Genomic DNA, 22,970 nt, shown 5'->3' on the forward strand with positions numbered 1-22,970 from the left:
GCTTTGTGGCTTGTCAACATGCATTTTTGCAAATTCCAGTCTGGCTTTTTTATGAGTTTTTTTCAGCAGTGGTGTCCTCCTTGGTCGTCTCCCATGAAGTCCACTTTGGCTCAAACAACGACGAATGGTGCGATCTGACACTGATGTACCTTGGCCTTGGAGTTCACCTTTAATTTCTTTGGAGGTTGCTCCAAGTACCCCTGACTGCAGCCCGCAGATCGGGGCGTGCCTCAACGTGGGCGGAGTTAAACGTTGAGCTCCGCCCACCTTGAACTAAACGTGGGCGGAGTTAAACGTTTAACTCCGCCCGCATAGCGCAGTTGAACCGTTGAAGAAGAAGAAGAATGTATTAGAGAAGAAGAAGAAGTTTCCAAAATGGAGGTAAGCACGTTTATCTTTTGTTTAAATGTTGCTGTTTTGCTATTTTGTGACAGACAAGGAAGGAAGTGATATTATTTTATCTCCAGTTGCATTATCTCCTTGCATTAGTTTCAAACTTACGTCAGACTTATTTATTTTGTCACGTGCTAAGTAGCAAGCCCATTAGAAAAGTGACGTTTAACAAAACATTTAAACGATGCCATTCCTTTTAGAATTAGACTGATTCAAAATATTCAGAATAATCTACTGGAATTGGAGGAGAAGCTCGAGGCGTGGAGGTTTGCCCTGGAAAGGAGAGAAATGAAGGTTAGCCGCAGCAAGACGGAGTATCTGTGTGTGAATGAGAGGGACCCAAGTGGAAGAGTGAGGTTACAGGGAGAAGAGATCAAGAAGGTGGAGGATTTTAAGTACTTAGGGTCAACAGTCCAGAGCAATGGAGAGTGTGGAAAAGAGGTGAAGAAGCGTGTACAGGCAGGCTGGAACGGCTGGAGAAAAGTGTCAGGTGTGATGTGTGATAGAAGAGTTTCAGCTAAAATGAAAGGTTTACAAAACTATTAATTCAAATGGATTGGATAGTATAGTTCAATTATCTATCTCTGTTACAGAGAATAGAGCACGTGTTTGCTGCAAACAGCCACGTCATTGCCACATGGTTTCCACCATCATCCACAAACCCCATGGATCACCTGCTGGTAATTTGTTAAAAAGTTTTGCTTTTGTAGTGGAGTTTGAGCATTTCATATTCAGTTATTGATATCTTTTTACAGGACAATGCAGCCAGTCTCCAGTGGGTTCTGTTTCCAGTATTTGTACCTGGACACTGGATACTCTGTAAATACATTTATATCTTCCTCTATTATGACCTCACACAACAAAGTTGCTCATTGCTGATTTAAATTTTTTGGTATATTAAATGCAGCTTTGTTGGTATTTCTGTAACATTCCATAACTTTATGTGTTTGGTTATATTTGAACACATTTAACAGATACTGAGGCACAGGCTAGAGAGATTTTCTTTCTAGATCCCTCTGTGGCAGCGGCTGGAGCGATGAGAGTAGAGTCATCTAGTCAGGTTTTAGGACACCTTCCTAGATCCTTCCTGGACAGTGGTAGTTCTGTTTTAAACCACTTGTCCTTTGTTTGTTTAATAAATGCTTCTGTTTTTATTTGAATGCATTAAGATGTTCCAAACAAACAAAACAAACAACAAAAGTGAGTGTTTGCGAGGGATAGAAGTAATTGTTACATTATTCTTATTTATTGTTCCATTATTCCTACGCAGATGGAAACAGAACCATATGTTTGTTTGTTTAAGCCCATTACAAAACGTTTGATTTGAAGTTCCAGCCTCTTCCAACTTTGTTCCAAGTGTTGCTTTAAAATGCTTTATTGTACTTTTATTTCCTCTTTGAGCACATTGCTCAACAGCCTATCTTCCTGGCCCTTGGAGGCAGCTTGGTGTGAATGATGTTCAGGTGAGACATTACTACATTGCATTTGCTAACATTTGCTATTTTCTTTCCATTCTTTTATTAAAACACTCTAAAGATGCTCCACCAACTGTGGCGTGTTTGTTTTGATGGTAAGAACTACTCAGTATGTTATATCGATTATATTTATAAATGTTTTTTCTGCATTTAAAACACACTCTTTTGTATTGAAAACTGTATCCTGACAGAATGTGCATGATATTATATTAACCAGTATCTCTGTACATTGTAATGGGGGGCCAGTTGTGATTTCAGTGAGGTTTTGTGCAAATTGTGACACGTTATGCTTGACTGTAGCGATGAAGGTTTTATTTTTGGAAACATATTTTAATCTTCTGCATTTCCTTCTTCACAGGAAAACATGCTGCAGATTAGAAGATGGTGGTGTCTTGTTCTGCTGCTGTAAGCGCCCTCAGTAATCACACTTTTAAACCAGATTCTTTTAAACCACGTTTTACTGTATTCACTGTCATCTGACCTGCATGAATGTTTTCATTGTGAATGTTTGTTGTCATTAAATCACCACGATCTAAAGAAGAGAGACTGCAGCAAAGAAAAAGGCACGAGAGCAGAAAAAACTAACAGGTGAGAGGTTCCCATGTGAATAAATTGGTATATAGTGAAACTATTGCTCAAAGACTGATCCCCGCCACTTATTTCAGGATGTAGCTGAAAGAGTTTAGGCTTTGGGAATCTGAAGCATCAGGTATTGTTCCAGCCAGCATTGTCTCACACATATCCATCAAGGTTTGTTGAGGTTCCATGTCACAGAGCAGTCATTATTTCTCTGTGTAACTTAAAATCAACCACCTAAAATCTTGCATTGTCATTGTGCCTGTAGACACCACAATCTGTTTCTTTCTAAGATGAGGCTGAGAACAGGACTGGGAACAGAAACGGGTATATTGCCTGAGATGGGTAGTTCTCATTTCCAGTGGTTTCTGGCAATCTCCCGAGCCTTTACTTAAATAACTGTTTTCTTTATTTTTGTTTAGGAGAATCCCTTTGGTCAGGATGCCAATGGCAGCAGCCCGTGGTGTGGGACCAGAACTTTTGAAGGGAAAAATTTCCCTTCCCCCAAGTTGTTACCCATGGCCAAGGAGCAACGCGTGAGGGCAAGTGGAACTCCTGTGTGACTGTGATGGCCAGGAAGAAGAGGAGACCGCTGATCTCAGAGAACCGTTCCTTTTTCTTTTTAGTCTGCAGGAAGACTATGAGACATTCTGTCAAGAAATCATTGACAGGAGAAACATGAAGGTGTTTTGTGCTTTTGACAGAAAAGAATAAAGTTGTGTTCAACGGTGCTGAAGCTTAATTCATTACATCTGACCCCTACAAATGTACATGGTTCGTGAGTTGTACAGACTCTGATATATTATGTCTGGCATAATCATATACAGAAAGTCTCTATACAGAGATCAGAGATTATGTTTTTGTTTCAGTTATGTAGAATGAAGGCCAAGCTAAGAGCCCTCTTTGATTTGAGGAAAGACATGTAGCATTGACTGTCAGTTCAGTCTTATATCCTTGAGTGGATTAGTGACACTTTAAGAAAGTCGTTAGTAAAGGAAATCTGTGTTATCAGCCAGGAATAACCATGCATGGTCAGGTATCATGGCAGAGACATTGCTGCTGTCTCTGATCTCCTTTAATGTAGCTGATATAATTCAGTGTACAAAAAAATCCAAATGTGTCTATGTATGCTGTATATCACAAATTTCACTTCACTGTTTCAGTCCAGCTAGCCCTAGTTAGACAGGGTTTGAGTTAGGTGAAAGTTGAACCCAAGTAAAAAGTTGTCGGCTATAGTATTACAACTCCTGGCAAAAATGATGGAATCACCAGTCTGGGAGGACGCTCGTTCAGTTGTTTTAATTTGTAGTAAAAAAGCAGATCACAAACATGACAAAAACTAAAGTCATTTTATTTTGCAACTTTCTGGCTATAAGAAACACTAAAAGATATCAAGAGGAAAATTGTGGTAGTCAGTAACAATTACTTTTTTAGACCAAGCACAGGGATAAAATTATGGAATCAATTCCTGAGGAAAAAATGATGGAATAACCTCATAAATTCTCATTCCCAAAACTAGCTCCCATATCAGATTAAATCTGCTCGTTAGTCTGCAGTTTAAAAAGGGTGATCACACCTTGGAGAGATGTTTGCACCAAGTGGCTTGACATTAATCATGACTCCAACATGAAGATGTCAGCTGAAACAAAGGAGAGGATTATCAGACTTCTCAAAGAGGGTCAATCATCACGAATTGTTGGAGATATCCCAGATTGGTTCTGCAAATGATCATCAACTGAGTGGACGGAGAAAAATTGCAGCAGCAGCATCAAAACCAAGTTTATTTGGCCCAGCAGCAACAACCAAATCCACAGTCTGCATGAGCAACAAGCTGGTTTGGTTGGAAATCAGCAAACTGGTGTGCTGCAGCAACTTCCAATCACTCTTGGTCTAAAAAAGTGATTGTTACTGACTACCACAATTTTTCCTCTTGATATCTTTTAGTGTTTCTTACAGCCAGAAAGTTGCAAATTAAAATGACTTTAGTTTTTTGTCATGTTTGTTATCTGCTTTTTTTTCTAAAAAAAATTAAACAACTGAACGAAAGTCCTCCCAGACTGGTGATTCCATAATTTTTGCCAGGGGTTGTATATGTTGTATTTGTGGGATTTGATACTACAAGAAAAAATGTTTTCCCAAAGAACTACTTTTTGGCTCTAGACCTGATCCTGATATAATAGTAATGCTGATATAAAATTAATCATGACAGTAAATCACATAAGATGCTCGGTTTCCAGGCCAGCATTTAGAAGCTGTATTGACGTTTGTGAATGTGCTATTTAGTCTCCACACCAGATGGTGACAATAAATGAGTCAAGCTCAATGCGGGCGGAGCTCAACGTTTAACTCCGCCCACGTTTAGCTCAATGTGGGCGGAGCTCAACGTTTAACTTCGCCCACGTTGAGCCACGCCCCGATCTGCGGGCTGCAGTCAGGGGCTTCTCTTTACAGACGCAGTACTTCCGTTGCCATGACGCGCACGCAGCTTGTTGATGACGTAGGCTCTGAAGGGTCTATTGTGTTGTTTCCTGTCTTTGTGTTCACTTTGTGTCATTGCCGGTGTTTCTCTGAGTTTTCTTGTCTCTTTGTGTTACTTCTGCATATTGTTATGTTTGTTCTGGGGGGAAATAATGTGTCCTAAAAAACAAAATGGATGAAAATGACTTCATGTTTCACAAATGAGTTCAGGTTTCTCAAAATGTCTGAATATTTCTCAAAGTATTCCATTAAATGACTCAGAAAACAAGGAGACTCAGTATTTGTCCAGTTTGACTCAGAAACTACCAGCGGTGGGAGGAGAGAGTCTCTGGTTTAACACTGGAGACTGGATTCACTGTTTCCTCATCACTGATGTGAGAGCAGAAAACACACAAAAACTCAGAAAACACCAGAGACACAACATGAAACACAGACTGAAAACTACACAAAGAGACACAACATGACCAACAACAGACTGAAAACTACAACAAAGAGCAACATGACCAACAACAGACTGAAACTACAAAAAAAACATGACAACAGACTGAAAACTACAACAAAGAGACACAACATGACCAACAACAGACTGAAAACTACAACAAAGAGACACAACATGACCAACAACAGACTGAAAACTACAACAAAGAGACACAACATGACCAACAAAAGACTGAAAACTACAACAAAGAACACAACATGACCAACAACAGACTGAAAACTACAACAGAGACACAAACATGGCCAACAACAAGGACTGAAAACTTACAACAAAGAGACACAACATGACCAAACAAACAGACTGAAAACTAAAACAAAGAGACACAACATGGCCAACAACAGACTGAAAACTACAACAAAGAACACAAACATGATCCCAACAACAGACTTGAAAACTACAACATGAGACATAACATGACCACAACGACTGAAAACTACAAGCAAAGACACACATGACCAACAACAGACTGAAAACTGCAACAAAGAGACACTACCATGGACCAAACAACAGACTGGAAAAACTACAACAGAGAGCCACAACATGACGAACAACAGACTGAAGACTGCAACAAAGAGACAAAATATGACGCAACAACCAGACTGAAACCTGCAAACAGGAGAGACACAACATGACCAACAACAGACTGAAAACTACAACGAGAGACACACTAGGACCAACAAACAGACTGAAACTACAACAAAGAGACACAACATGACCAACAAAAGACTGAAACTACAACAAAGACACCAACATGACCAACAACAGACTGAAACTACAACAAGAAGACACAACATGACCAACAACAGACTGAAAACTACAAAAGAGACACACATGGCCAACAAAGACTGAAAACTACAACAAAGACACAACATGACCAACAACAGACTGAAAACTACAACAAAGACACAACATGACCAACAACAGACTGAAAACTACAACAAAGAGACACAACTGACCAACAACAGACTGAAAACTACAACAAAGAGACACAACATGACCAACAACAGACTGAAAACTCAACAAAGAGACACAACATGACCAAACAACAGACTGAAAACTACAAACAAAGAGACACAACATGACCAACAACAGACTGAAAACTAACAACAAAGACACAACATGACCAACAACAGACTGAAAACTACACAAAGAGACACAACATGACCAACAACAGACTGAAAACTATAACAAAGAACACAACATGACACAACAAGACTGAAAACTACAACAAGAGACACAAACATGACCAACAACAGACTGAAAACTACAACAAAGACACACAACATGACACAACAGACTGAAAACTACAAACAAAGACACAACATGACCAACAACAGACTGAAAACTACAACAAAGAACACAACATGACCAACAACAGACTGAAAACTACAACAAAGAGACACAACATGACCAACAACAGACTGAAACTACAAACAAGAGACACAACATGACCAACAACAGACTGAAAACTACAAACAAGACAGACAACATGACCAACAACAGACTGAAAACTACAACAAAGACACACAACATGACCAACAACAGACTGAAAACTACAACAAGAGACACAACATGGACCAACAACAGACTGAAAACTAACAACAAAGACACACAACATGACCAACAACAGACTGAAACTACAAACAAAGAGACACAACATGACCAACAAGAGACTGAAAACTACAACAAAGAGACACAACATGACCAACAACAGACTGAAAACTACAACAAAGAGAACAAATGACCAACAACAGACTGAAAACTACAACAAAGACACAACATGACCAACAACGACTGAAAACTACAACAAGAGACACAACATGACCAACAACAGACTGAAAACTACAACAAAGACCACAACATGACCAACAACAGACTGAAAACTACAACAAAGAGACACAACATGACCAACAAAAGGCTGAAACTACAACAAAGACACACAACATGACCAACAACAGACTGAAAACTACAACAAAGACACACAACATGACCAACAACAGGCTGAAAACTACAACAAAGACACAACATGACCAACAACAACTGAAACTACAACAAATACACAACATGACCAACAACAGACTGAAAACTACAACAAAAGACACAACATGACACAACAGACTGAAAACTACAACAAAGAGACAACATGACCAACAACAGACTGAAACTACAACAAAGAGACACAACATGACCAACAACGAGACTGAAAACTAAAACAAACAGACACAATATGACCAACAACAGACTGAAAACTACAACAAATACACACAACATGACCAACAACAGACGAAAACTACAACAAATAGACACAACATGACCAACAACAGACTGAAAACTACAACAAATACACACAACATGACCAACAACAGACTGAAAACTACAACAAAGAGACACAACATGATCAACAACAGACTGAAAACTACAACAAAGAGACACAACATGACCAACAACAGACTGAAAACTACAACAAAGAGACACAACATGCCAACAACAGACTGAAAACTACAACAAGACACAACATGACCAACAACAGACTGAAACTACAACAAAGACACAACAATGACCAACAACAGACTGAAACTACAACAAAGACACACAACATGACCAACAACAGACTGAAAACTACAACAAAGAGACAACATGATCAACAACAGACTGAAAACTTCAACAAAGACACAACATGACAACAACAGACTGAAAACTGCAACAAAGAGACACAACATGACCAACAACAGACTGGAAAACTACAAACAAATACAACAACATGACCAACAACAGACTGAAAACTACAAACAAAGAGACACACATGACCAACAACAAACTGAAAACTACAACAAAGAGACCACAACATGACCAACAACAGACTGAAAACTACAACAAAGAACACAACATGACCAACAACAGACTGAAACTACAACAAGAGACACAACATGACCAACAAAAGACTGAAAACTACAACAAAGAGACACAACATGACCAACAACAGACTGAAAACTACAACAAGGACACAACATGACCAACAACAGACTGAAAACTACAACAAGAGACACAACATGACCACAACAGACTGAAACTACAACAAGAGACACAACATGACAACAACAGACTGAAAACTCAACAAAGAGACACAACATGACCAACAACAGACTGAAACTACAACAAAGAGACACATAATGACCAACAACAGACTGAAAACTTACAACAAAGTCACCAACATGACCACAACAGGGACTGAAAACTAACAAACACACAACATGACCAACAACAGACTGAAAACTACAACAAGAGACACAACTGACCAACAACAGACTGAAAACTACAACAAAGAGACACAACATGACCAACAACAGACTGAAAACTACAACAAAGAACAACAAGACATGACAACAACAGACTGAAAACTTCAACAAAGACACAACATGACCAACAACAGACTGAAAACTGCAAACAAGAGACACAACATGACCAACAACAGACTGAAAACTACAACAAATACACCAACATGACCAACAACAGACTGAAAACTACAACAAAGAGACACAACATGACCAACAACAGATTGAAAACTACAACAAAGAGTCAACATGACCAACAAACAGACTGAAAAACTACAAAAAAACACAACATGACCACAACAGACTGAAAACTACAAACAAAGAGACACAACATGACCAGCCAACAGATTGAAACTACCAACAAAGACACACAACATGACCAACGACAGACTGAAAACTACAACAAAGAGACTACAACATGACCAACAACAGACTGAAAACGTTACAACAGAGACACAACATGACCAAACAACAGACTGAAAACTTGCAACAAAGAGACCCACATAACATGACCAACACAGATTGAAAACTACAACAAAGGACACAACATGACCAACAACAGATTGAAAACTACAACAAAGAGACACAACATGACCAACAACAGACTGAAAACTACAACAAAGACACAACATGACCAACAACAGACTGAAACTACAACAAAGACACAACATGGACCAACAAAGACTGAAACTACAACAAAAGACACCAACATGACCAACAACAGACTGAAAACTACAACAAAGAGACACAAATGACCAACAACAGACTGAAAATACAACAAAGAGACACAACATGACCAACAACAGACTGAAAACTACAACAAAGGAGAACAACATGACCAACAACAGACTGAAAACTACAACAAAGAGACACAACATGACCAACAACAGACTGAAAACTACAACAAAGACACAACATGACCAACAACAGACTGAAAACTACAACAAAGACACAACATGACCAACAACAGACTGAAAACTACAACAAAGACACAACATGACCACAACAGACCTGAAAACTACAACAAAGAGACAACATGACCAACAACAGACTGAAAACTACAACAAAGAGACAACATGACCAACAACAGACTGAAAACTACAACAAAGAGACACAACATGACCAACAACAGACTGAAAACTACAACAAAGAGACACAACATGACCAACAACAGACTGAAAACTACAACAAAGAGACACAACATGACCAACAACAGACTGAAAACTACAACAAAGAGACACAACATGACCAACAACAGACTGAAAAAACAACAAAGGACACACATGACCAACAACAGACTGAAAAACTACAACAAAGAGACACAACATGACCAACAAACAGACTGAAAACTACAACAAAGAGACACAACATGACCAACAACAGACTGAAAACTACAACAAAGAGACACACATGCCAACAACAGACTGAAAACTACAACAAAGAGACACAACATGACCAACAACAGACTGAACTACAACAAACTACAACATGACCAACAACAGACTGAAAACTACAACAAAGAACAACATGACCAACAACAGACTGAAACTCAACAAAGAGACACAACATGACCAACAACAGACTGAAAACTACAACAAAGAGGACACAAACATGACCAACAACAGACTGAAAACTACAACAAAGACACAATGACCAACAACAGACTGAAAACTACAACAAAGAGACACAACATGACCAACAACAGACTGAAAACTACAACAAAGAGACACAACATGACCAACAACAGACTGAAAACTACAACAAAAGACACAACATGGCCAACAACAGACTGAAAACTACAACAAAGACACAACATGGACCAACAACAGACTGAAAACTACAACAAAGAGACACAACATGGCAACAAAAGACTGAAAACTACAACAAAAGACACAACCATGACCAACAACAGACTGAAAACTACAACAAAGAGACCACAAACATGACCAACAACAGACTGAAACTACAACAAAGAGACACAACATGGACCAACAACAGACTGAAAAACTACAACAAAGAGACACAACATCGATTCAACAACAGAACTGAAAACTACAACAAAGACACAACATGACCAACAAACAGACTGAAAACTACAACAAAGAGACACAACATGACCAACAACAGACTGAAAACTACAACAAAGACACAACATGACCAACAACAGACTGAAAACTACAACAAAGAGACACAACTATGACCAACAACAGACTGAAAACTACAACAAAGAGACACAACATGACCAACAACAGACTGAAAACTACAACAAAGGACACAACATGACCAACAACAGACTGAAAACTACAACAGAGAGACACAACATGACCAACAACAGACTGAAAACTACAACAAGAGACACAACATGACAACAAACAGACTGAAAACTACAACAAAGAGACACAACATGACCAACAACAGACTGAAAACTACAACAAGAGACACAACATGACCACAACAGACTGAAAACTACAACAAAGACACAACATGACCAACAACAGGCTGGATAACTACAACACAAGACACAACTTGGACCAACAACAGGACTGAAAACTACAACAAAGAAGACAACATGATCAACAACAGACTGAAAAACTACAACCAAAGAGACAAGCATGACCAACAACAGACTGAAAACTACAACAGAGACACCAACATGACCAAACAAACAGACTGAACACTACAACAAAGCACACAACATGACCAACAATCAGACTGAAAACTACAACAAATTACAACACAACATGACCAACAACGGACTGAAACTACAACAAAGACACACAACATGACCAACAAACAGGGCTAGAGAACTTTACAACAAAGACACACAACATGGACCAACAACAGGACTGAAAACTACAACAAAGACACACAACATGACAAACAACAGACTGAAAACTACAACAAAGAGACACCAACATGGAACCAACCAACAGATCTGAAAAACTACAACAAAGACACAACATGACCAACAACAGACTGAAAACTACAACAAAGACACACAACATGACCAACAACAGACTGAAAACTACAACAAAGACACAACATGACCAACAACAGACTGAAAACTACAAACAAAGACACAACATGACCAACAACAGACTGAAAACTACAACAAAGACACACAACATGACAACAACAGACTGAAAACTACAACAAAGAGACACAACATGATCAACAACAGACTGATAGCTACAACAAAGAGACACAACATGATCACAACAGACTGAAAACTACAACAAAGACACAACATGACCAACAACAGGCTGATAACTACAACAAAGACACAACATGACCAACAACAGACTGAAAACTACAACAAAGAGACAAACATGATCAACAACAGACTGAAAACTACAACAAAGAGACAACATGACCAACAACAGACTGAAAACTACAACAAAGAGACACAACATGATCAACAACAGACTGAACACTACAACAAAGACACACAACATGACCAACAACAGACTGAAAACTACAACAAATACACACAACATGACCAACAACAGACTGAAAAACTACAACAAAGACACAACATGACCAACAAACAGACTGAAAACTACAACAAAGACACACAACATGACCAACAACAGACTGAAAACTACAACAAAGAGACACAACATGACCAACAACAGACTGAAAACTACAACAAAGACACAACATGACCAACAACAGACTGAAAACTACAACAAAGACACAACATGACCAACAACAGACTGAAAACTACAACAAAGACACACAACATGACCAACAACAGACTGAAAACTACAACAAAGAGACACAACATGATCAACAACAGACTGATAACTACAACAAAGAGACACAACATGATCAACAACAGACTGAAAACTACAACAAAGACACAACATGACCAACAACAGGCTGATAACTACAACAAAGACACAACATGACCAACAACAGACTGAAAACTACAACAAAGAGACAACATGATCAACAACAGACTGAAAACTACAACAAAGAGACAACATGACCAACAACAGACTGAAACTACAACAGAGACACAACATGACCAACAACAGACTGAACACTACAACAAAGACACACAACATGACCAACAACAGACTGAAAACTACAACAAATACACAACATGACCAACAACAGACTGAAAACTACAACAAAGACACACAACATGACCAACAACAGGCTGAGAACTACAACAAAGACACACAACATGACCAACAACAGACTGAAAACTACAACAAAGACACACAACATGACCAACAACAGACTGAAAACTACAACAAAGAGACACAACATGACCAACAACAGACTGAAAACTACAACAAAGACACACAACATGACCAACAACAGACTGAACACTACAACAAAGAGACACAACATGACCAACAAGGTTTTAGATTTGTAAGTGGTTTTAAGGTGTGAATTAAAGAGTACAAACAAATAAAATGCACCTTTTCTCTTAGAACACTGTCTGTGCCTCACCTTTCTGTCTGTCCTGTGTTTGTTTTATGTTTCACTTGGGTGTGCACAGCCCTCAGTGGCATAATGTAGGAAACAGCTTGAAATAAACATGATAGGTTAATTTGCCATGAGGACAGGTGATGGTCACAGTCACAAAGAAGAAAAAAATTGCATGAAGCTTAAGCAATGACACCATGGGTGGTTGGTGTCATTTTTCAGCGGATTTGCAGACAAACAAAAAAAAAGGTAGATGAAGGCATCACTCTGCCGGTTTCTCGTCTTTCTGACCACATTTCAGAGGTTGAAACTCAGAGACGCTCTCAGACTGGCAGCAACTAAACCTCTGATTTCCTGTCAGCTTCAGAGGAAACAGCTTTTTGTTTTCAGATTATCGTCGTATTAAATCTTCATCACTCTTTGTCCCTGACAGCTTCAGATACAGACTCACCATCCTCCTGATGGAAACAAAGATTTACTTTATTTAAAGCATTTAACTATCAGTGAACGCATCACGACCAACTTTTATCTCTCAACCTTTTTGTAGCGACAGTCAGAGCAGAGAAACCAGAGCAGAGAAACCAGAGCAGAGAGGCAGGAAGGAGGAGTTTACTGATGAGACTGAGAGCTGATCAGAGAGAGGATCTAATACCAGCAGCTCAGGATGGAGGGAACATCTCTGCTGTGGATCTGTAAGTTATCTCTGATTGTCTTTGGGGGTTTGTGTGATTTTAGCAAGTTTAGCTCAAAAATAAACAACAATAATTAAAGTTGATGAGGATTCCTTGTAAAGGTCAGTGAGACTTCCAGTGTTGAACGTTCTGCTACAAAGATCAGAAGAAGCTTCTTTAAATGTTGGAAACAGAACCATGGAGGCTTTATGTTGGAGATGAAACATTGACGTGTCTCAGACTAACCTTCATGTCTCTTTAGTTCTGCTCTCACTGATGAGCTGCAGAACAAACCAGGTGAAGCTGAACCTGAGTCCCAACAGATCTCAGTTTTTTAGAGGAGATTCTGTTTCTCTGAGCTGTGAGGATGAAGACAGATCTGCTGGATGGACTCTGAGGAGAAACACCACCAGAAGAACCAGAACTCAGTGTGGAGATGGATGGGGAAGACCATCTGGTTCCAGCTGTAACTTCAGTGTGTTAGTTCCAGGTGACAGTGGAGTTTACTGGTGTGAGTCCATGGAGGCAGCAGCCAGTCAGAGCATCAACCTCACTGTTTCTGGTAAGATGAGCTGTGCAGTCAGTGCTGGATGAAGCTGTGTGTGAATGGATGAAATGCTGTAGTTTGTCTCTGTGTTGAGGTGGATCAGTGATCCTGCAGAGTCCTGTCCTCCCTGTGATGGAGGGAGATCCCCTCACTCTGAGCTGTCAATCAAACCAGGACTCCCCCCTCCCAGCTGTTTTCTATAAAGATGGCTCCCTCATCAGGACTGAGCCCGGAGGTCACATGACCATCCTCCATGTTTCCAGGTCTGATGAAGGCCTCTACAGGTGTAACACCAGCAGTCATGGAGAGTCTCCATCCAGCTGGATCTCTGTCACAGGTCAGGATTCTTCTACTGAAAGAGACACACAACATGAGGAGAGACACACAACATGAGGAGAGACACACAACATGAGGAGAGACACGCAACATGAGGAGAGACACGCAACATGAGGAGAGACACACGACATGAGGAGAGACTCACGACATGAGGAGAGACTCACGACATGAGGAGAGACACACACAACATGAGGAGAGACACACACAACATGAGGAGAGACACACAACATGAGGAGAGACACACAACATGAGTGGAGACACACAACTAACACAAGGACACACAACAATCTCACTGCAATACAACGATAAAGAGACACAAAATGATACAAAACAAACATGAAAAAAATCAGCAGAAAGAGTCACATGACCAGGTTCTCTTCTCTCTTCAGGTAAACCTGCTACCTCAGCCCCGCCCACTTCCTCAGCTCCGCCCCTGTCTCCTCCTCCCTCCATCTTGTCTTCAGGCTGCTCTGCCACCTGGTGGTGTTCTGTCCGTACTTCATCTCTACTGGCCTCACGGTGTCTTTGTATCGACACAGAGCAACAGGTACTGATCAATCAATCAATCAATCACTCAATCCTCTGATGATTGACAGCTGTCTCTAACTGTTGACAAAATATTTTCTTTCTGATCTTTGACTGCAGGAAATGACCTTCCTGTCTCCATGGTGACGGCTCCGCCCACACAGGCTGAGCAGGGATTGGACGTTGACAATGATGACATCATCACTGCTGTGACCACAGAGCATCAGTTCTGAGCTGAACTCAGAATCCTCCAATCAGAAAATGTTTTTATTCATAACAGATCATGTAATTGTGTTGTTTCCTGTCTTTGTGTTCACTTTGTGTCATTGCCGGTGTTTTTCTTTGAGTTTTCTTGTCTCTTTGTGTTACTTCTGCATATTGTTATGTTTGTTCTGGGGGGGAAATAATGTGTCCTAAATAACAAAATGGATGAAAATGACTTCATGTTTCACAAATGAGTTCAGGTTTCTCAAAATGTCTGAATATTTCTCAAAGTATTCCATTAAATGACTCCAGAAAACAAGGAGACTCAGTATTTGTCCAGTTTGACTCAGAAATTATGGCAGCACCGAGTCTCTGGTTCAACACTGGAGACTGGATTCACCGTTTCCTTATCACTGATGTTAGAGCAGAAAAACACACAAAGACTCAGAAAACAACCAGAGGCACAACATGACCAACAACGGACTGAAAACTACAACAAAGACACAACATGGCCAACAACAGACTGAAAACTACAACAAAGACACACAACATGACCAACAACAGACTGAAAACTACAACAAAGACACACAACATGACCAACAACAGACTGAAAACTACAACAAAGAGAAACAACATGACCAACAACAGACTGAAAACTACAACAAAGAGACACAACATGACCAACAACAGACTGAAAACTACAACAAAGAGACACAACATGACCAACAACAGACTGAAAACTACAACAAAGAGACACAACATGACCAACAACAGACTGAAAACTACAACAAAGACACAACATGACCAACAACAGACTGAAAACTACAACAAAGACACACAACATGACCAACAACAGACTGAAAACTACAACAAAGACACACAACATGACCAACAACAGACTGAAAACTACAACAAAGACACAACATGGCCAACAACAGACTGAAAACTACAACAAAGAGACACAACATGACCAACAACAGACTGAAAACTACAAGAAAGAGACACAACATGACCAACAACAGACTGAAAATTACAACAAAGACACACAACATGACCAACAACAGACTGAAAACTACAACAAAGACACACAACAGACTGAAAACTACAACAAAGACACACAACAGACTGAAAACTACAACAAAGAGACACAACATGACCAACAACAGACTGAAAACTACAACAAAGAGACACAACATGACCAACAACAGACTGAAAACTACAACAAAGAGACACAACATGACCAACAACAGACTGAGAACTACAACATAGAGACACAACATGACCAACAACAGACAGAAAACTACAACAAAGAGACAACATGACCAACAACAGACTGAAAACTACAACAAAGACACACAACAGACTGAAAACTACAACAAAGACACACAACATGACCAACAACAGACTGAAAACTACAACAAAGACACACAACATGACCAACAACAGACTGAACACTACAACAAAGAGACACAACATGACCAACAAGGTTTTAGATTTGTAAGTGGTTTTAAGGTGTGAATTAAAGAGTACAAACAAATAAAATGCACCTTTTCTCTTAGAACACTGTCTGTGCCTCACCTTTCTGTCTGTCCTGTGTTTGTTTTATGTTTCACTTGGGTGTGCACAGCCCTCAGTGGCATAATGCAGGAAACAGCTTGAAATAAACATGATAGGTTAATTTGCCATGAGGACAGGTGATGGTCACAGTCACAAAGAAGAAAAAAATTGCATGAAGCTTAAGCAATGACACCATGGGTGGTTGGTGTCATTTTTCAGCGGATTTGCAGACAAAGAAAAAAAAAGGTAGATGAAGGCATCACTCTGCCGGTTTCTCGTCTTTCTGACCACATTTCAGAGGTTGAAACTCAGAGACGCTCTCAGACTGGCAGCAACTAAACCTCTGATTTCCTGTCAGCTTCAGAGGAAACAGCTTTTTGTTTTCAGATTATCGTCGTATTAAATCTTCATCACTCTTTGTCCCTGACAGCTTCAGATACAGACTCACCATCCTCCTGATGGAAACAAAGATTTACTTTATTTAAAGCATTTAACTATCAGTGAACGCATCACGACCAACTTTTATCTCTCAACCTTTTTGTAGCGACAGTCAGAGCAGAGAAACCAGAGCAGAGAAACCAGAGCAGAGAGGCAGGAAGGAGGAGTTTACTGATGAGACTGAGAGCTGATCAGAGAGAGGATCTAATACCAGCAGCTCAGGATGGAGGGAACATCTCTGCTGTGGATCTGTAAGTTATCTCTGATTGTCTTTGGGGGTTTGTGTGATTTTAGCAAGTTTAGCTCAAAAATAAACAACAATAATTAAAGTTGATGAGGATTCCTTGTAAAGGTCAGTGAGACTTCCAGTGTTGAACGTTCTGCTACAAAGATCAGAAGAAGCTTCTTTAAATGTTGGAAACAGAACCATGGAGGATTTATGTTGGAGATGAAACATTGACGTGTCTCAGACTAACCTTCATGTCTCTTTAGTTCTGCTCTCACTGATGAGCTGCAGAACAAACCAGGTGAAGCTGAACCTGAGTCCCAACAGATCTCAGTTTTTTAGAGGAGATTCTGTTTCTCTGAGCTGTGAGGATGAAGACAGATCTGCTGGATGGACTCTGAGGAGAAACACCACCAGAAGAACCAGAACTCAGTGTGGAGATGGATGGGGAAGACCATCTGGTTCCAGCTGTAACATCAGTGTGTTAGTTCCAGGTGACAGTGGAGTTTACTGGTGTGAGTCCATGGAGGCAGCAGCCAGTCAGAGCATCAACCTCACTGTTTCTGGTAAGATGAGCTGTGCAGTCAGTGCTGATGAAGCTGTGTGTGAATGGATGAAATGCTGTAGTTTGTCTCTGTGTTGAGGTGGATCAGTGATCCTGCAGAGTCCTGTCCTCCCTGTGATGGAGGGAGATCCCCTCACTCTGAGCTGTCAATCAAACCAGGACTCCCCCCTCCCAGCTGTTTTCTATAAAGATGGCTCCCTCATCAGGACTGAGCCCGGAGGTCACATGACCATCCTCCATGTTTCCAGGTCTGATGAAGGCCTCTACAGGTGTAACATCAGCAGTCATGGAGAGTCTCCATCCAGCTGGATCTCTGTCACAGGTCAGGATTCTTCGACTGAAAGAGACACACGACATGAGGAGAGACACACAACATGAGGAGAGACACACAACATGAGGAGAGACACGCAACATGAGGAGAGACACGCAACATGAGGAGAGACACGCAACATGAGGAGAGACACACAACATGAGGAGAGACTCACGACATGAGGAGAGACTCACGACATGAGGAGAGACACACACAACATGAGGAGAGACACACACAACATGAGGAGAGACACACAACATGAGGAGAGACACACAACAGGAGTGGAGACACACAACTAACACAAGGACACAACAATCTCACTGCAATACAACGAAAAAGAGACACAAAATGATACAAAACAAACATGAAAAAAATCAGCAGAAAGAGTCACATGACCAGGTTCTCTTCTCTCTACAGGTAAACCTGCTACCTCAGCCCCGCCCACTTCCTCAGCTCCGCCCCCTGTCTCCTCCTCCCTCCATCTTGTCTTCAGGCTGCTCTGCCACCTGGTGGTGTTCTGTCCGTACTTCATCTCTACTGGCCTCACGGTGTCTTTGTATCGACACAGAGCAACAGGTACTGATCAATCAATCACTCAATCCTCTGATGATTGACAGCTGTCTCTAACTGTTGACAAAATATTTTCTTTCTGATCTTTGACTGCAGGAAATGACCTTCCTGTCTCCATGGTGACGGCTCCGCCCACACAGGCTGAGCAGGGATTGGACGTTGACAATGATGACATCATCACTGCTGTGACCACAGAGCATCAGTTCTGAGCTGAACTCAGAATCCTCCAATCAGAAAATGTTTTTATTCATAACAGATCATGTAATTGTGTTGTTTCCTGTCTTTGTGTTCACTTTGTGTCATTGCCGGTGTTTTTCTTTGAGTTTTCTTGTCTCTTTGTGTTACTTCTGCATATTGTTATGTTTGTTCTGGGGGGAAATAATGTGTCCTAAATAACAAAATGGATGAAAATGACTTTATGTTTCACAAATGAGTTCAGGTTTCTCAAAATGTCTGAATATTTCTCAAAGTATTCCATTAAATGACTCCAGAAAACAAGGAGACTCAGTATTTGTCCAGTTTGACTCAGAAATTACCAGATGGTGTGTCAAGTAAGATGCAGGTGTTGAGGTCTCAGAGAGGACTCAGGCTCATTATGGCCCGAAGGTAACAAAGGTTTTGAAGCAGACAAATAAAGATCTTAAGAAGAAACATTATGAGTTAACCACATGATTATGCTTGCTGAAATATATATACATTTTTGAAGTGTTGATTTGATTAAAGTAATGATTCAGATGATTTATTGTGTTCAGATTGAGAGGAATGATTTAAGAAGTGATTCTGTGTGAAGTAATCCTTGTTTAGGCTCTGTGTGTGCGTACAGGCCTCATAGGCTTGTGTGTCCAGGCCTTAAAAAAGCAGAAGTGCAGTAAACAACAGTCACCATGACTCGGCAGCCACAATGACATTGCAGCCTCCTCAGAAAAAAGGGAAGTTTGGGAAAAACCCAAAAGGGTGGGCTGAAATGTGTGTGTGTTAAACAGAATGTGGACACTGTGTATTTGCTGTAACAACATGACTTCTGTATTACTGCTGTATGTGATGACAAAGTTGATTGCATAAGTTAGACGGTGTCAGAGGGCGTACCTAGCCAGTTTTGTGTGTCTGGAGAGAGTATAAGAATGGGAGAGCAGAGACATTATACGGGAGTCGTTCACCGGAGCCGCCAGAAGAGCTGCAAAGGGAACTTGGCCGGAGTTCTGAAGAATCTTCACCTTCCTCTTTTGCCCGAGAGACGGGAAGACGACGCGGGACTTAGGCTCCAGAGATCGCTGAGGACATCGTTGGAAGCAAAGTCTTTTTCTGACTTTGCTCAACAAGCGAAGACCACACTCTGCCAAACGGAGAGTCCTAAGAGGTTCTGCAGTTATCCAGAAGAAACCAATAGAGGGAAGAACCGACTACACCCGAAGAGGCAAAGGAGGCAACAGCACCGGGCTGTTCCCCTCCCCGGGGCTGGGAGACCCAGTGACCCACTACAGCCTGAACAGACGAGGGTTTCCCATCACCACCATACCACAGAGAAGACAGCTGGGGCGTAAGCACTAACGCTCCAGCCAATTCCAGAAAATAACTGCCAGACCACGATTGGCTTACAGGACTCCTCCGCTCCCCCCTGCCGAGGGATAAGATCCTTTTGTCCACAAAGAAGACATCGTACCGAGTCCTCTGGACAACTGAGGGCTTTTCCCCAGACGCAAGTCAAGACCGAGTGATACGGTAGTGGCCACGCTGTTCGCTCTCTCTCCTAAATTCAATAATTAGAGAAGATTGTCAGGTACGCTCAATTTAGTAAGTTTAGTATCATTTTTAATCAGAAATAATTAATTGTTTTTATCATGAATTGATGCTGTGCCCTTGCTAAACTTGCTTAATAAAACGCTTTATTGCATTTAAAGAGAAGCCTAATGAAATTATTATAAACCACTGAAAACCTGCATAGTGGTAAAAAGTTAAGTTGATTGTGTGCATTCAATTCAATGGTTCTTAAAGGTTACTTAGTCCAAAGTGAGAGTGTTTAAACATTACCCCTGAGGTTAGTTCTTTCCAAACCTCTAAAACGAACCCAGGAATAGCACCAAGTGCATGCAAGTCCTTAGAGAGAAGCTGTCCGATAACGAATGTGAATGATAAATCAAAATCTACTACTTAGAAAGGCTGCTTGGTGGGATAGCATTTATCAGATAAGAGGGGTGAGACATTCGGATGCAAGGCAGTTAGAACCTGGGCGAGTGTCTCTCGATTCCAGCTTAATTTATTCTGCTGAAACCTGTTAGGTGAAATGCTAATAGGCAGATAGAATCTAACCCTTTAAATGGAGAGCTGGACCAAATTTAACCTGAGGCAAGGGTTAAAAAAAGGCTAGACTGGCGAACATGGCGTCCCTGGGTGGGCACGAGTGAAGAAAGAAGTGTCCAATAGAAGATTCTGAGGATCTGGCACTGACACCTAGAATCAACCGCCAGAACCTTTCAGTGGAAACTGGGGAAGAGAGGGCTAATCTCTTCTGACCGAGGGTCCACGCTGCGGAGATCGGGGAAGGAGAAGACGAGACCTTCTGACCGAGGATCCACAGCACGGGTGATCAGCCGACAGAGAGACTCGGGATCATCACGCCTGACGGGAGGTACAGTGAGAACCGCAGGCTAGAAGAAGCCGCAGTGACCTTGGGCCAGCGCATCCCAGAAAAAAGGCACCGCGGAGCAGCCAGACGAAGTCTGCACTCATCCCTGCTCAACGGTCCCACGAGAGGTTTTGAGGGAGCAGACGACTCGAGACGACAAAGACGATGGCTGAGAGCCAACAAGACAAAGATGTACTCGTCCCTGATAAAGAAGAAGAAGCGATGGCCCCACAAGACGACGCAAAAGCCGGAGGGTCCGGTGAGCGAAGAAAAGAAGATCCATCCTCCGAAGCCCCAGTGCCGGGGGAGACGACGATCGACGAAGTGGTGAAGGACTCCACTTCAAAGAAGACACGCCCAGACCTCACTCCAGTCCTCCAGTACCAGATTGTCCTGGCAGGTAATGGGTGGGATACCTGGGAGGAAGAAATAAAGAAACATGTGCGCAACTTTAACCAGAAGTTGACAGAAGCACAGCTGAAAGAGCGACTGCAGGAGAGCCTCGAGAAGGACGGGTGCTACGTTTCCCACGAAAGGATTGGAAAGTACTGGCTAACAGTACTGGAGGGAAAGTCCAAGCCACCCAAAACGAAGCAAGAAGTGAGGGATTGGATAACCTGGTGGGGTAACTACCTGACAGAGTCAACGAGAAGCCTGCCAATGTCAAAAGTTGCCATGATATTGAGTCCTACTGCAGCATATGACGCTGTGGTAAAGATGCTTGCCAAAGAAACGGGAGTGATTCCAGTTCTGATCTCCAACAAAGTGCGGGCAACAGCAGTGCAAAAGGACCAGCGAGATGTGCTGAGGCCTATACATGAGTATGCAGCATCAAGAAGTGAGATGACGGTTGAAGAGGACCGGCGAAGCGAGCAGACGCGCTCAGGGTCAGCGAATGACTCAGAAGAAGAAGACCCAGATGAAGAGGGACCTGAGTATGCCGGGCCGCCAAGGCCAACAGGGTTTGCCAACTGGGAGACTCTGCAGGCAGAGTTTGGTGGACCGAGTTGTCCGCACCCGACGCCCCGACCAAGCCTCGCAAGGGACTACTCAGCACTGTCCCCCACAACTCAAAGGGACATTTATGCTACTGATGAGCTCATCGCATCCAGTAAAAAGGTCCTCCAGTCCCTGAAGAAGTACACCGCCGCCCACAAAGCCGCGAAGTGCCCAGCTGATGAGGACCTCATTGAGGACGAGTCGAT

General features: G+C 41.4%; 2 protein-coding genes and 1 long non-coding RNA gene across 4 annotated transcripts in view; 2 read left to right on the forward strand and 1 right to left on the reverse strand.

Annotated features, from left to right (window-relative positions):
- The window catches only part of LOC127532703 (sialoadhesin-like), a 258,353-nt gene that overhangs the window by 147,314 nt on the left and 88,069 nt on the right, over positions 1–22,970 (forward strand). Inside the window, exons 4-7 of the mRNA XM_051944726.1 lie at positions 14,127–14,426; positions 14,506–14,748; positions 17,964–18,263; positions 18,342–18,584. Of these exons, the coding sequence (XP_051800686.1) occupies positions 14,127–14,426; positions 14,506–14,748; positions 17,964–18,263; positions 18,342–18,584 (1,086 nt within the window). The remainder of the gene's footprint in view (positions 1–14,126; positions 14,427–14,505; positions 14,749–17,963; positions 18,264–18,341; positions 18,585–22,970) is intronic.
- LOC127532705 (coxsackievirus and adenovirus receptor-like) overlaps positions 1–22,970 on the reverse strand; it is a 183,600-nt gene that overhangs the window by 87,427 nt on the left and 73,203 nt on the right. The window lies entirely within an intron of this gene.
- LOC127532707 (uncharacterized) lies at positions 188–1,350 on the forward strand. Its single transcript, XR_007940342.1, has 3 exons — positions 188–381; positions 987–1,073; positions 1,149–1,350. It is a non-coding gene; the product is annotated as an uncharacterized LOC127532707 (long non-coding RNA).

The sequence above is a fragment of the Acanthochromis polyacanthus genome, chromosome 24 (genome assembly GCF_021347895.1).
Source record: "Acanthochromis polyacanthus isolate Apoly-LR-REF ecotype Palm Island chromosome 24, KAUST_Apoly_ChrSc, whole genome shotgun sequence".
NCBI lineage: Eukaryota > Metazoa > Chordata > Actinopteri > Pomacentridae > Acanthochromis > Acanthochromis polyacanthus.